This window comes from Anomaloglossus baeobatrachus, chromosome 3 (genome assembly GCF_048569485.1).
Source record: "Anomaloglossus baeobatrachus isolate aAnoBae1 chromosome 3, aAnoBae1.hap1, whole genome shotgun sequence".
NCBI lineage: Eukaryota > Metazoa > Chordata > Amphibia > Anura > Aromobatidae > Anomaloglossus > Anomaloglossus baeobatrachus.
Genome location: NC_134355.1, coordinates 491453220 through 491468457, shown reverse-complemented (window position 1 = coordinate 491468457; position 15238 = coordinate 491453220). Strand labels below are relative to the sequence as shown.

At 47.9% G+C, this 15238-nt stretch overlaps 1 protein-coding gene across 1 annotated transcript in view; it reads right to left on the bottom strand.

The window, feature by feature from the left end:
- Nucleotides 1-15238, bottom strand: part of LOC142295460 (transient receptor potential cation channel subfamily V member 6-like) — a 137485-nt gene that overhangs the window by 21114 nt on the left and 101133 nt on the right. The window contains exon 11 of the mRNA XM_075338560.1: nt 398-563. Coding sequence (XP_075194675.1) covers nt 398-563 — 166 coding nt within the window. The remainder of the gene's footprint in view (nt 1-397; nt 564-15238) is intronic.

Sequence of the window (15238 nt, the reverse complement as noted above, 5' to 3'; positions counted from 1 at the left end):
AGGTAAAAAATCTCAGGGAATTAGGAGTTTAATTCAAGCCCTGTGACATGAAATTAGCTTAGTACTTAGACAATACACACAATCTCATTGCAGAGAAACTACCCTAAGATGAACTGATGTTCAAAAACAACTGCTCATGGTTTCCTCAAAAGAAAGCAGAAGAAAGCTATTATAAAGGGCAAGTCTAGAATTATAGCTTAACGTGCATCCTCAACAAGCACTGTCCTGAGTTATTGGTTTCCTGGAAGAGTAGAGAACCTTAATGGATTCCGTAATGGAGAAAAAATATTGGAAATCACTGATTTTGGAATATAAATTGAACGCTTATCTTAATGAGTGCTTAGTCTTGATGCCAGTAAGGATAAGTGGCCACTGAGGCCAATGAATGTCTTTTTACCTTCTGAATCATTATACACAAAGGACCAAGCAGTTGAAATCCACGAGCGAAATAGATCACATTGCACCAACCACTTATTAGCGATAGTGACATCACGATTGTCTCCACTTCATTGTTTAGCAAACGCATTATTGCCATTGCTATAATAAAGCAGGCATAAAGTAGCCTGCAAAGAAAAATAAAAGTTATACATCCAATGCAGCATATTCTTGCTTTCTTATTTAAGTACAAGCATGTCTTATACAGAGTCTGTAAGTTTCTTCAAACTTGATGGTGTCCACCAGAATTCAACTATATTGTGTATTGTCATTTAACTTTTCAACCATGGGACTTTTTTTTTTTTTTATAAGTGAGCATTCAGTCCATTACTGCTTTATAAGTTGGCACACATGGGACATAATTATTTCCTATGAAGTATTATCACTATAAGGCACAAAGTCTTACTTAGAAAGATAAAAAATGGTGGACATTCTTCCTTTGTGGGGTACAAAGAGGTGTACTACACTCCCTGACAGAAGTTTTGTCACTTATCCATGTTATGTAAATAAAAGCTTGTAACCTGACTTTAAATTCATCCATTGATTTTATAATTATTCTTTTGAAAGCTGAAACCCTCCCAAATTTGGTTTAGGTTATGAAAATAAAGTTGCTGAAATATTGATCATTTAAAGGGAACCAAACATCAGGATTTTCATGTATAAGGTTCAGCCAATGCAGTACTGGCACTATCAGGCACAGTGTTTACATACCATCAGGGGGCAGCTCGTGTGTTTAGGCAGTGAAATTCAACTTTATAAAGTTTGAAAATTCGTGCACTTTTTGATTGACGTGTGCACCTCTCTCCTAATGTCTGGGCGGGTTATGCACTTGTATCCCTGCCCCCACGCCGCCTGTTCCTCCCTCTCTCTGGTTGTTTGTAAATTTCTCTCTTCAGAAACATGATGCCGGAGTTGGCACCTGCGCATAGCGCTTATCTCTGGCGCCATGTTTCTGAAGCCCGCAGTACTTAGTATTTTGCAGGAGAGGGCGGCGCATGCGCCCTCGCTTCTTCAGTTCCCGTTGTGACCGCGTGAGCGCGCTTGGTCACAACAGGAGTGCAGAACAGCTGATGGGAGGACGCGATTACCTGCAGCTACGAAGCAGGGTGCTGCTGGATTGGAGTAAGTAACCCTGGAAGCTCTGAGGCACGGAGATTCTAATCCCTTGTGAGCCAGCGGAAGGGTGAGACTCTGTTGCCTGTTACATTTGTGTGTTTTGCTGGTTATGTGCTATGTGCCGTTACTTGTTTGGGGATCCACTAAAGTCTTAATATTGTGATTCCCTCACCCTGTGTTGTCTGAGTAGTGTTCCACGGTTAAGGAGGTTGGCGTTTAGTTGGGCTGAGCCCTGGGCCACGCTGTCTTTCTAAAGGCGGCCAGGCCAGCGGATGAGAGCACAGACTCACCCCCGGGTCTCCACATATAGCACAAGTGATCAGTCTATATTGTAGGTTCAGTTGTTCTAAGGTGAATAACAAATACACTTAAATGGTTAAAAAAAAAAAGTTTAAAAAAAAATAAAAATTTGAATCACCCACCTTTTCACGCATGAAAAATAAAGATATGAAAAACGTATAAAAATAATGGGGTACCATTGCAACCATGAAAGTCTAATCTATCAAAATATAAAATGAATTAGAAAAAAAACATAAACCGAAAAAAATTTAAAACGCTAAAATTGCAGGTTGGTTGGTTGCAAGGTCTCAAAAAAATGCATTGAGTTCAAAATGGGCGCACCCTGCAAAAAAAGCTCTCACACAGCTCCATTGACTAAGAAATGAAAACATAACAGGTCTCTTAAAATGGAAGCACAAACAAAAACATTTTTGTATCATAAAGTTTAGATTTTTTCACCACTAAAATAATCAAAAATTGATCAAGTTTGGTATTACTGTAATGCCACTGACGTGGATAATCATTGATGCCAGTTAATTTTTACCACAAATTGTGGAGTAAAAACAATCACCCTCCCAAACAAACTGCCTAAATTGCTTTTTTTTTCACAATTTCACTGCACTTAGAATTTTTTTTCCTGTTTTCCAGTACACCATGTGGTAAAATGAACATTGTCATTCAAATCGTCATCTCGTCCCACAAAAAACAAGTTCTCATATGGCTATGCGGATGGATACATAAAAGTCATGGCTCTAAGAATAAGGGGAGGAAAACTGTTTAGCTCTACTACTTTTGGAGCAGTGCCTGATTGTTTTCATAGGGGGTGTTGCCACTATTTATGTGCGGTCATTATACTATTGACAACATTTTTTCTGATTTACAGTATTTGAAGGTACTGCTGTGTGGTGGAGATGCAGTTTGTGGGCAAATGGATGGGCAGTTTGTGTAGGTTGGTAATAAGTAAGGATAGAGATGGAAATGTGAGAAGTCAATTGTTTGCATTGCTTATTTTGCAGACCAGTTGTTGTTGGAAGAAGTCATCATACCTGTATGGGCCAGATGGAAAGACTGAGAAGGTAACAATAGAGCATTACCAATGGTGGCACTGTCAACCCCACCATATGGTCACTGTGTGGTGGTAATATTGATCAAGTGTCTTATATTTACACTGAACAAAAATAGAAATGCAACACTTTTGTTTTTAGAAAAGAAGAAAGGTTTCCAGCGCCTGGGAGGAAAATTAAAAGTCCATTTTATTGAAGAATTATATCAAATATTAAAAATCCAGCAAGTAAGGCATGAGTGTCTGATAGCCAGCAGAACAACGCGTTTCGACGTTGTGTCTTAATCATGTTCTGATAATACCTGCGTTCAGCTTCCTTCTGTTAGTTCCCCCTACTTCCTATAATCAGATACACATGTGTTTGTTACCCAAGATAACTCCCATGTCATTGGCTGTGGGATATCTGGTAGGGTGGAAGTAATTAAAGGAAAAGCTGAAGTGGGAAGATATAAAATAAAACATACAATAACACATATGTTAAAAATAGAGACATAGATAATTCTCTATAATTGGTAGTGGATAAATAGGTTATAGATATACTCAATATTTACAAGTGTAGGGCATATATTACATTACCAACAACATATAAAGCATATTTCAAAATTATATATTTATAGTCTAGATCGGTACTATAATCCGATAAATACAAAGAAAAAAACTTGTAAAATACAAGAATATGTCCCTGTGGAGATCTCCAAAAATATAAATCTGAGACAAGACACGAATAAAGTGTATATAGTCCAGTTTATGTGGATTAAATTATGCTATGCAGAGTTCAGGCGCAGTTGCGATGTACGAGATACCTGATATACCTGATCTGTCTGAACCCTGATATACCAGGTTATATCAGGGATACTAAAGAGGTTGTAAAAGCCTTTGACAGTTATAGATGGGAACCACATTTTTCCTGGCTTTCCTGCGATGTGGTATCCTTGTACCCATCTATACCCCACAATGTGGCACTACGTTGCCTTTTCCAACACCTGGACAGATTCAGTAATTATGACATTTGTCTGCAAGATTTTTTGATCTCATCAATTGATTTTTTACTCAAACATAATGATTTTTCCTTTGATAAAATTTTCTTCCTACAGTGCAGAGGAGTCAGCATGGGGGCTTGCTTCTCCCCCTCGCTGGCAAATATTGTAATGGCGAGGTGGGAGGAAGATTTCCTCTTTGCTGACAATAACCCGTTCTCCAGATATCTGCCATGGTATGACAGATATCTGGATGATTTGCTTATGATTTGGTCTGGCCCAGTAGATGCTATACATAGTTTTGTTCGATACATGAATAATAATGAATTCAACCTAAAATTTACATATTATAACCATCCAAATATTATGAACTTTTTGGATATTACTTTATCTATCAATAATTTGGATCTGGTTACAATTACTCCATACCGCAAACCCACAGCCACCAATTCCATTTTAACAGCAGATTCCTTCCACAGTTTGCCCACCAAAAATAATATCCCGGTAGGGGAACTTATTCGAACAAAACGCAATTGTTCACAACCAAGTGATTATGTTAAGGAAGAAAACCAGGTCTGCGATAGTCTTTCTAACAGAGGGTATCCCCACTGGGTTTTAAATAGAGCTAGGAAAATTGTGGGGGAAATTAGCAGACAAGATCTACTGTATTATAATAAATCTTCACATAAAAAGAGGAATATGGATAACAATATAATTTTTTCCACTAACTACAGTAACCAATATACTGCCATCACCCATATAGTAAAAAAATATCTATCGATTCTAAATGAGGACACAACATTGAAACAACTTACACAGGGTAAAATCAAATGTGTCGCTAAACGGGCTCCGACTCTTAATAGCATCCTTTCCCCAAGCCTTTTTAATAGTGATTGTGGACATACTGAGAAATCCTCCTGGATTATCATCAAGGGCTTTTATAAATGTGGTGCAACCAGATGTAAAACATGTAATTTTGTTCAAAAAGGAAAACATTTCCATTCTACTGTCAATCAAAAAATATTTACTATAGGTTCTTTAATCAACTGTAACGCAACCTATATTGTATATCTGATTACATGTAAAATTTGCAATGTTCAATACACTGGTTGCACCACCGAACCATTAAAAGTTAGGATCAGGAGGCATCTCTCAGATGTGACAAAACAGAATGCGGTCGCAAATTTCTGCAATATCGAAACATTTTGCATTAGTCCATAAGGGGGATGTCAGCGGTTTCCAATTTATGGGCATCAAACAAGTTCACAGACCAACCCGGGGTGGGGATCACAGAAGGAAGCTCATAAACTGAGAGACCTTCTGGATCTTCACCCTGGGCACTGGACATCCGAATGGCTTAAACAACCGTCAGGATCTAATCTTACATTATTAGCCCTATAACTTGGACATATATCTATTTGCCCCTTTCACTTCAGGTAAAATCAGACAATATGTGTAAAAGGGGTTGTTTTTCAATTTTAATATTAATATATCCCCCCCATAGCTCTGCCTGTGATATGTTTCTGCTTATTACATCCTAGTTTATATAATGCGCTACTCGTACATCGCAACTGCGCCTGAACTCTGCATAGCATAATTTAATCCACATAAACTGGGCTAAATACACTTTATTCGTGTCTTGTCTCAGATTTATATTTTTGGAGATCTTCACAGGGACATATTCTTGATTTTTTACAAATTTGTTTCTTTGTATTTATCGGATTATAATACCGATCTAGACTATAAATATATATTTTTGAAATATTCTTTATATGTTGTTGGTAATGTAATATATGCCCTACACTTGTAAATATTGAGTATATCTATAACCTATTTATCCACTACCAATTATAGAGAATTATCTATGTCTCTATTTTTAACATATGTGTTATTGTATGTTTTATTTTATATTTTCCCACTTCAGCTTTTCCTTTAATTACTTCCACCCTACCAGATATCCCACAGCCAATGGCATGGGAGTTATCTTGGGTAACGAACACATGTGTATCTGATTATAGGAAGTAGGGGGAACTAACAAAAGGAAGCTGAACGCAGGTATTATCAGAACATGATTAAGACACAACGTCGAAACGCGTTCTGCTGGCTATCCGACACTCATGCCTTACTTGCTGGATTTTTAATATTTGATATAATTCTTCAATAAAATGGACTTTTAATTTTCCTCCCTGGTGCTGGAAACCTTTCTTCTTTTCTACATTGATTGGTGGCCAAAGCACTTCCGTGCGCAGGATTGGATCATACCAGCAAGGCAGTGTGGTGAGCTGGACTGCTTTTCTCTCTTGCACTTTTGTTTTTACTCCCATTTTTCAAAAGCCCTTTTTCTCAGAAATTGTTCACAAATTTGTCTAAATCTGTGTTAATGAGCACTCTCCTTTGCTGAGATCCATCCACCAAACAGGTGTGGCATATGAAGATTCTGATTACACAGCATGATTACTCCACAGGTGTACCTTAGGTTGGCCACGATAAGGCTATGTTCACACAGGGCATCTTTTACTGCGTTTTTGGTGTGTTTTTGAGGTCTTAAAGATGCACCTAAATGCATGCATTTCCTTCCCCCAGCAAAGTCTATGCGATTTTGATTTTGCTGTTCACACTGGGCATCTTTTTTTGGCTGCATTTTTGAAGATGCAGCATGTCAATTCTTTTTGCATTTTTCCAGCGTTTTTGAGCCCTTCGGTCAATAGATTTGACTTAAAAAACGCACTGGGCAAAACACGGTAAAAATGCGTGAAAAACGCATTACGTTTTTTGATGTGTTTTTGCCATGGTGCGTTTTTGGTGCATTTTTGGGAAAATAATGCTGCATCTTTACGGTAAAAAAAGGATGCAGCGTGTGAACATACCCTAAAAGGCTACTCCAAAATGTGCAGTTTTCAGTATTAGAGGTGGTAAAAAAAACAGTCCGTATCTGGTGTGACTACCATTTGCCTCACGTAGTGCAACACATCTCCTTCACATAGAGTTGATAAGATTGTAGACTGTGGATTGTTGGACCACTCCTCTTCACTGGCTGTGTGAAGTTGCTGGATATTGGCAGGAACTTGAACACACTGTCATATACACCAATCAAGAGCATGTTAAATATGCTCAATGTGTGACATGTCAGGTGAGTATGCTGGCCATGCAAGAGATGGGATGTTTTCAGCTTCCAGAAATTGTGTAGAGTCTTGCAACATGGGGCTGTGTATTTGTCGCGGGCAGAGGGGTCGGGAACGCCGCTTGCCTTGGGAATCGCTGCCGCTTGGGTCCGGTGCTTCTGCTCCTCGGTGGCTCGAGCACGGAGCCGGACCCGGGGGCTCGAGCAGCGCCTCCTCGCCCACGAGTGAAAAGGGGAGCTTTGGTGGAGGGATGTCGGTTGTGACGCCACCCACGGGTTGTGGTGATCGTGGGCACCACCGCTGCTGGTGACGGGGGATCCCAGGAGCGATGGCGGAGAGCAGCTTAAGGTGTTGACCCCTCCGTGGGTAGGGGCTGTTGGTCCCGGGGCCCCGGTTGGGTAGTAGGGAGGAGGGGATAGGTGCAGGTGCCGATGCGGGGAGGCAGCGTTACGGTGCAGCGCTGTGCCGGATGGCACTGGTGTACTCACTCAGGTAGTCAAAAACAGAGTCTCTGGTAAACCAAACGGCTGGATGGACGGGGCCCGCAGTCGGCTTCGGTATCTTCCCTCTCCCCGGACGGGTTGATGGTGTCTGTCGTTCCCTGCACCTATGTGTAAGTGTTTGACCCCTATGGATTCCCACGGGTGGTCCGCTCCCCGGCTTGTACGTGTCGGGAGAGCCCGTTTTGCCCACAGGCGCTGGCCCTTGGATCTCTGGCCGTTGGCGGTGGCTCTTATCCGGACGGGTTGGGCTGTTGCCTTCTGACGGGACTTGGTTGGGAATGAACCCCTGAGGTCCAGACTGCAATCAGAGAATTTGACCGTTACGGCAGTTTGCGAGCCTAGTTGGAGTCTGAGTACCCTGCCTTGGTGCTTGGCTTCAATCCGCTCTCCGGTTCGGTACCGGCGGGCCAACGCCCGACCCCGGTCCTATGGTTCCGCAGACCTCCACCTACTCCTGCAGACAGCCACCACCATCTGCCGACCTTGCTGATTGTGCCTGGGCTCCGACCCAGACACACACAGTCTCTCTCCTTCTCTCTCTACCACCTCTCCACTTCAGCTCCAAAAGTGAACTCTAACTACTTTTCCCGCCTCCAGGCCTGTGAACTGCTCGGTGGGTGGGGCCAACCGCCTGGCTCCGCCCCACCTGGTGTGGACATCAGACCCTGGAGGGGGCAACAAGGGTTTTGTTTGACGGGTGTTCCTTACCAGGGGAGGGGGTGTGTGTGTATGTGATGGTATTCTGTGACCCCAGGGGTCCAGGGAGTCACACTCCCCCTTGTAAAACGCAGACCGTCCGTGGGCTGCCCGTCCACCACCGGTTTTATTTTTTCTGAAAAAGATAAATAACAAGAACAGTATGCATTTTCAAATCTTCCCTTACGGGAGGCATGTCACTTTAAACGTTGCAAACATTAATGAAAACACTTTTAATAACACGGACGGGTCCCATTTCTTCCGCTTCCCCACCCAAACAACCTAAACCTTGATGCTGCCCCTAAGAAGCGGGCAGCACCCCTTTTCCCCTGTCCGGAAAACAGAACCTGGTTCAGGTTGCCCAAGCGGGAACGGGTACGGTATCTCGCACCCGACTGTCATTCAGGGGGCCCCACATCCAGGGGGGACCCCTGACCCCGGAGGATGGTCACCGGTCCTGGTGGTGACCGGACCCCAGCCTGCTCTGCTGTGGGTCCCTCCTCCAACCTGCCTCTACGGAGGCGGTCAACGGGACTCCAGCCCTCAATTATTTACAAGCCCACAAGTTCGTGGGTGGCCTGCTAGTTCTCGGCCGTGTTCATGAGTAGTTTCTCATGTGGGCATGGGCTTTTAAGGCAAGCATGTAACTTAAGGTCCCAACGGAGACAACTGGTCTTCTCAATCAGGTGACAGTCTCGGATAATTAGTGCTCATTCATTCAGATATTTACACAATCAACATACGGCACCCCTAGATGGCAGTTTCCCTATACCTAAGTGGGGACCTACCTAGGTTGGGGCGTGTGGACCTTTGGGCCCAATGACGTCATTGGGGGGCACTGGGACAAAGGAGACAACTGGTTCCTCTTCCCATCTGTCGGGTATGGCAGGTGGAGACCTACGGGGGCTTGGTATAGGTGCATCCCTGGGCACTGGTTCAAGCGGTTCACTGGCGGTTATTTCCGTTTCCACTTTTTCCGCGGGTTGTGGGAAAATTATCACCGGAATAATCACCGCACCGTTCTGCATAGGCCAGTCTACGGGAAAGTCGCCCATCACTGTGTGGATCACCTCTTTCTTTTCCCCGTTCGGTATGGAGACTGGGACTTCATCTGACAATCGTAAGGGGTGTGGGCATCTCTTTAGGTGGTCCCTGGAAACTGTAGCCGTGGTTCTCCCCTGGTCGCGACTAATTAGATAAGTCTTCTCGTTCTCCCATCCAGTGGGCTGTATGACATACGGGGTTCTTTCCAACTGATCATCAAGCTTATGGGTTCTCCTCTTCCGTTTCAGCACTACATCTCCAGGCTCAAAAGGAACAGCTGGGGCCTGTCTGTTGAAGCGCTGCTCTTGTTTTTCTCGGCTCTGACGCAGATTCTTTTCCACATATTCCTGGATCCATCGGTACTGCGCCTGCCGCTTGGTATCCCAGTTTGCAGTGGAGGGAAGAGCCTCCGGAGCGTCCAGGCCCATTTCCAGGTCTACCGGCAGCCGGCCCGGTCGGGCTCTCATCAGATATGCGGGTGTGCACTTGGTAGAACCACAGGGAATGTTGTTGTACATGTCTACCAGGTCAGGCAGCTTCTCCGGCCACAGGTTTCGTTCTTCCAACAGTAGTGTCTTGAGGAGACCCAGGACCAGGTGATTCATTTTTTCACACATCCCATTGGTTTGGGCATGGTATGGCGTGGTCCTGATTTTCTTGCACCCATACAACTGGCAAAACTCCTGGAACACTTCTGCTTCAAAGGCCGGACCCCGATCCGTGAGCACCCTCTCCGGGTACCCATGCGGTCGACAGAAGTAGGCCTGGAATGCTCTAGCTGCGGTACGGCCTGTCAGATCTTTAACTGGTACAACCACCATGAACCGCGAGTAGTGGTCCACGATGGTCAGGGCATAGGTATACCCGTTTCGGCTGGGTGTGAGCTTGACGTGGTCCAAGGCGACCAATTCCAGCGGTTGATGGGTGATGATCGGCTGTAGGGGAGCCTTCTGGCTGGCTTCATCCCTTCTTCTCAGTGCACAGGGACCACATTCTCGACACCAGGCCTCCACAGACTCCCGCATCCCACTCCAATAGAACCGCTCTCTCAGCAACATTTCCAGTTTCTTCCAACTGAAGTGTCCAGCGCCATCATGGTATGCCTGTAGGACTTTGGGTACGCTGGCCTGAGGAACCACCAGCTGGCGAACCTTCTCATGAATTTTTGGGTTGATCAGCTCCCGATACAGCTTCCCTTGATGCAGGTATAGCCGGGCTCTTTCTTTCCACAGCCGCTGGGCTTCAGAGGGAGCTGAGGGATCCATTTTGGAGGAGCCCTGTGCAATCATGGTCTTGACCAACTGGACGGCAGGCGCCTGGTCCTGGGCTTCTTGCCACCCCTGGCTGCGTAACTGGTCCAGGTTCACCTGTTGCTGATTGACAATGTTTTTCGGCCGGTGGAACGCGGGCAACTCTATTTCCTCGAGGTCGTCGTCTTCTGACCCCCCCGTCAGGCAGGTGGGGCATTCGGGATAACGCGTCTGCGTTGGTGTTCTTGCGGCCGGCTCTGTATTTGATAGTGAAGTCATAGTTGAACAGCCGAGCCACCCACCGCTGTTCCAGTGCGCCTAGCTTGGTCGTATCCAGATGGGTCAACGGATTATTGTCTGTGTAGGCAGTGAATTTCGCCGCCGCGAGGTGTGAGGTAAATCCGGAGATATGACGATAAATCATGATATTCAAGTCATGTCCGTAAGCCCTCTCCTGGTGTCACCCCCCCTTTCCTTCACACAACTCCTTCAATCAGAAAAGTTACCACAGGGATAAATGGTTTGTTTAGCAGATAGGTGTCAGAGGAACTGGTCTGTGTTCCACTCACCCAGCAGAAGGCCATCTCCTGTGATATGTAGATCGCTTGTCCTCTCAGGCCTTTACAACAAAGAGAGAGAGGAAGACCCCCTGGGAGCTGTGTCCACTCATCAAAGAAAGTGGACAGTGACCTGGCAGAACCAAAAGGAAGCTAGGCACCACAGGAGAGCATACTGCTGGCTCCGTAATATTATACACAGTTATGATATTACCGTGCGTCTCAGCCATACACCACCTACATCGTTAGAATCGGGACTTCAAGCCGAATCTGTGCATATCCTCGGAGTCTATGTGGCACCCTGGGGCGGTGAGATATAGAGAGCTGCTAGTAGGAGTCCGGTAAATGAGTCGTGCTTGGACTCAAAATGCAGAGGGGACCCGGGCGGATCTGATGGCACCAGAACCGTCCCAATCGGACCTCCCAGTCCGGAGTTGCGGGTAATAGCCCCTTCTGGGATATTACTCTGACTCAATGCAGGGGGAGTGACAGTGCTTCCCTGTGAGGTCACTAAGGTAGGAGGGGACCTGGATTTGCCCAGGTTGATAACCCCAATTCGGCAATTTTCCAGTGTTCTTTCGCCGGGGGTCACGTGTAGGAAACATCTGTGGGAAAGATCCTAGATACCTGGTCTACAGCGCCCCCCTGTGGCCAGACGCACAAGGTAACTGAGTGAATTGTATACCTGTTTGTAATCCATATCTTGCTTGTAACTGTACTCTGACCTATGTATATTCTGTAGATCCCCTATTGTATATATTGTAGTTCTAGTGTGGCTTAGGCCGATTAAATTATATAATTAATCTTGGGCTGTTCTGTTATCTCGATCTTGAACCCCACGTCTGTGTATTCGGCTAATAGTTACCGTAAGTCGGTTGGTGGCAGCGAGTGTGTGCCAAGGATCATTGTGGGACGGCCAGTGAGAGGCGAGGAGGTTCTTATATATTCCATCCGCAGAGGTCGGAGGAATATATACCCTGCTCTCACCGGGAGCCCTTCAATCATCGGCACAGGAGAATAGCGGCCTCCTTGCTTATTTTCGGGCAATTCCATAATTGGCCTGACTATAAGAGGGGCGCTAGAGAGCGCGTCACGTGCTCTGTCGGTCGGGAGGTATAAAGGAGGGGTGTGACTCCCGCTTGTTGCCCCCCCGATCGTGACATTGGTGGCCAGCACGGGGGATTTCTGAGTGACCCCCCGGCTGATCGTGACATATTGGTGGCATAGCGGTGGGATCGAGATAATAGTGTGTGTGAGTGTGAGACCCATACTACCAGACACTAAAGACTGCCTGCAGCAGCTGCGGCTGCCGGGGTCTTCAGACTAGACCAACACTAGAGTGTCAGAGTGCAGATACTGTAAGGTGTGTGGGCGCATCAGGTGTCAGTTCTGTGTCAGTGACCAAAGTCTGCAACAATGGCTGAGAGCACCAGGAGCAAAGCTAAAGAAATGGCCGATGCTCTGGCCAAAGGCGAGGAGGTAGAGGACGGTGCTGTGGACAGCAATGAGGAGGTTGACCACGAGTCCTCCAGGAGCCTGATGCCAGAGAACCGTTCTGCAGAGGACAGCGCACAATCTGGCAATTATGGACAAGATGAGGAGCAGCTCACCCAAGGGTCCTCAACGAGCCAGATGCCAGTCCTCCGCTCTGAAAGGGACAGTGAATCGCCTAGCTCTGCAGCGTGCCGCAGATCACCACGTGCCATTCCACCGAGCCTGGCAGGCTCGGATAGCCTTCTTCAAATGGCTATGGCCCTACTCCAGGCTGGAGACCGGGAGGGCTACAAGGAACTCATGGCAGAGCGCAAGGCAGAGCGTGAGGCTGCGGAGCGAGAGCGCAGGGCAGAACGTGAGGCTGCGGAGCGAGAGCGACAGGCAGAGCGTGACCTCCGGCTGCAGCTAGCTCAGCTCTGGCCCTCATCAGCCACACGTGACCTTCAAGACACCAAACTTCCAAAGGTCCGTGTTGAGGACTTCCCAGTGCTGGAGAAGGATGGAGACTTGGACTCTTTCCTGACTGCTTTTGAACGGACTTGCCTGCAGCACCATCTGGACAAGGATCAGTGGGCCAAATACCTGACCCCCCGTCTAAGGGGTAAGGCCCTGGATATCCTTGGGGACTTGCCTGCTGAGGCAGATCAGGTCTACGACACCATCAAGCGGGCCCTGATCCAACAGTACAACCTCACTCCGGAGTCCTACCGCAAGAAGTTCCGGAGCCTACAGAAAGTACCAAAGGACTCCTGGGCTGACCACCGGCGGGCACTTGCCCGAGCTGCCGACCCCTGGACCCAAGGCCTGCAGCTTTCCACCGGACCGGAGATCCTGGACTTGTTCATCACGGAGCAACTCTTGTGGAATTGCCCGGAGGATCTCCGCCAGTTCATCCGAGACCAGAAGCCAAAGGGGTCCACGGCTACAGCTGCCCTGGCCGATGACTACACCAACAATCGGGCTCCTGAGGCCAGGAGAGCGGCCACCAGCAGCACCTGGAGAGGGGGTAAGATGAATTCTGCGACTGCCCCACCTGCCCCTAGACCACAGGGGGTGTCCCCCTCAACTCCCCTCTCCAGGCCCGTGGCAGAACCAAGACGGTGCCACCAGTGCAACCAACCTGGACACTTCAAGGCCATGTGCCCTCAGCGTCCCAAGGCCCCGTCCCCGTCCCAAGGGCCGCTCAAGGTGTATTGTGTGGGTGGGGGTGGTGGTAGGTCCCTGGACAGCTTCCAACCTGTCACCGTCGGCCGGTCTACGACCATAGGACTGCGAGACAGCGCCTCGGAGGTGACTCTGGTGCGGCCTGAGATGGTGTCCCCACAAGACTTGGTACCTGGAAAAACCCTCGCTTTCTCCGGAATTGGAGGCACTGACCCAGCGCTGTCCGTCGCCAAGCTTTATTTGGACTGGGGCGCAGGACGAGGGGTGAGGGAGGTGGGGGTAACTGATCGGATCCTCGCAAACGTGCTACTTGGGACAGATTTGGGGCAGATAACCTCCCAGTTTGGGCCTCCCCCAAGGGCTGAACCTTCAGCCAGTACTGACATGCCTCCTGACAATGTTAATGTGTTATCTATGAATGATGTAAGGGAGGAGGGAGTGAACTCTGATTTTTCTGCTTGCACAGACACCATAGACAGCTGCAGCTGTGACAGGGGAGGCGGTCAGAGAAAGGTGTGACAATGCCTCTACAAGTAATCAGCCAGTGAGCTGGGATCTGTTGCCCTCTGCAGGGATAAGCAGAGAGCAGGGTGCTGCAGGGGGAGAACCAGTGTGTGGGGTGGGGGCTACCACAGCAAATGTGGGGTCCCCAGAGATTTCACAGCGGGGTTCTGTTGCTGCAGGGGGGGAACAGGCAGGTGAGATTGGGGCCGGTCCAGGAGCAGAAGTGCTCCTAGGTAAGATCTCGGTGCATGGTTCCCCCACAACCGGGGTGTCAGGAAGCCAGGTAGGTCTGCCTGAACCGGCGGCTTGGTCAGGAACGGAGGAGGAGCAGGTACGACCCACGGTAGCAGCGTCTGTGGCTGCTGTCACCCGCAGTGGGAGTGCTGGAACCCAAGGGGCCTCCCGGAGGTCCGATAGCTCTTCCCCTTCTGACCAAGTGGCAGCCGAGTCAGGCGGAGGCCAGGACACAGGTCCCGGGGTACTGACCGAAGATGTGACAGTCTCGTCGATTCTGGCCACATCTAGTCAGGGGTTTCAGGCAGCGTTAGAAGCTGACGACAGCCTGAAAGCTCTTAAGGAGCAGGCGGCACAGCCTCTCTCGGACCCTAAGCGAGTGGTCTGGGACCAAGGACGGCTTTACCGGGTCACGGTCCAGCAGGGTTCACCGGAGGCGTGGCCCAGGGACCGACAGTTGGTGGTACCCTATCCATTCCGGATGGAGTTGTTGCGGATCGCACATGAGATTCCGATGGCCGGACACCTAGGGATCGCTAAGACCAAGGCCAGGTTAAACCAGCATTTCTACTGGCCAAAAATGGGGGCCGATGTGGTTGCCTACTGCCGTTCGTGTGAAACCTGTCAGAGAGTGGGGAAGGCGGGGCCACACCCCAAAACCCCACTGGTATCTCTGCCCATCATCGATGAGCCTTTCAGGAGGGTGGCTGTGGATCTGGTCGGCCCGCTGACCATCCCCAGCAGCTCCGAGAAACGCTTCATACTGACGATAGTGGACTATGCCACCCGGTACCCTGAAG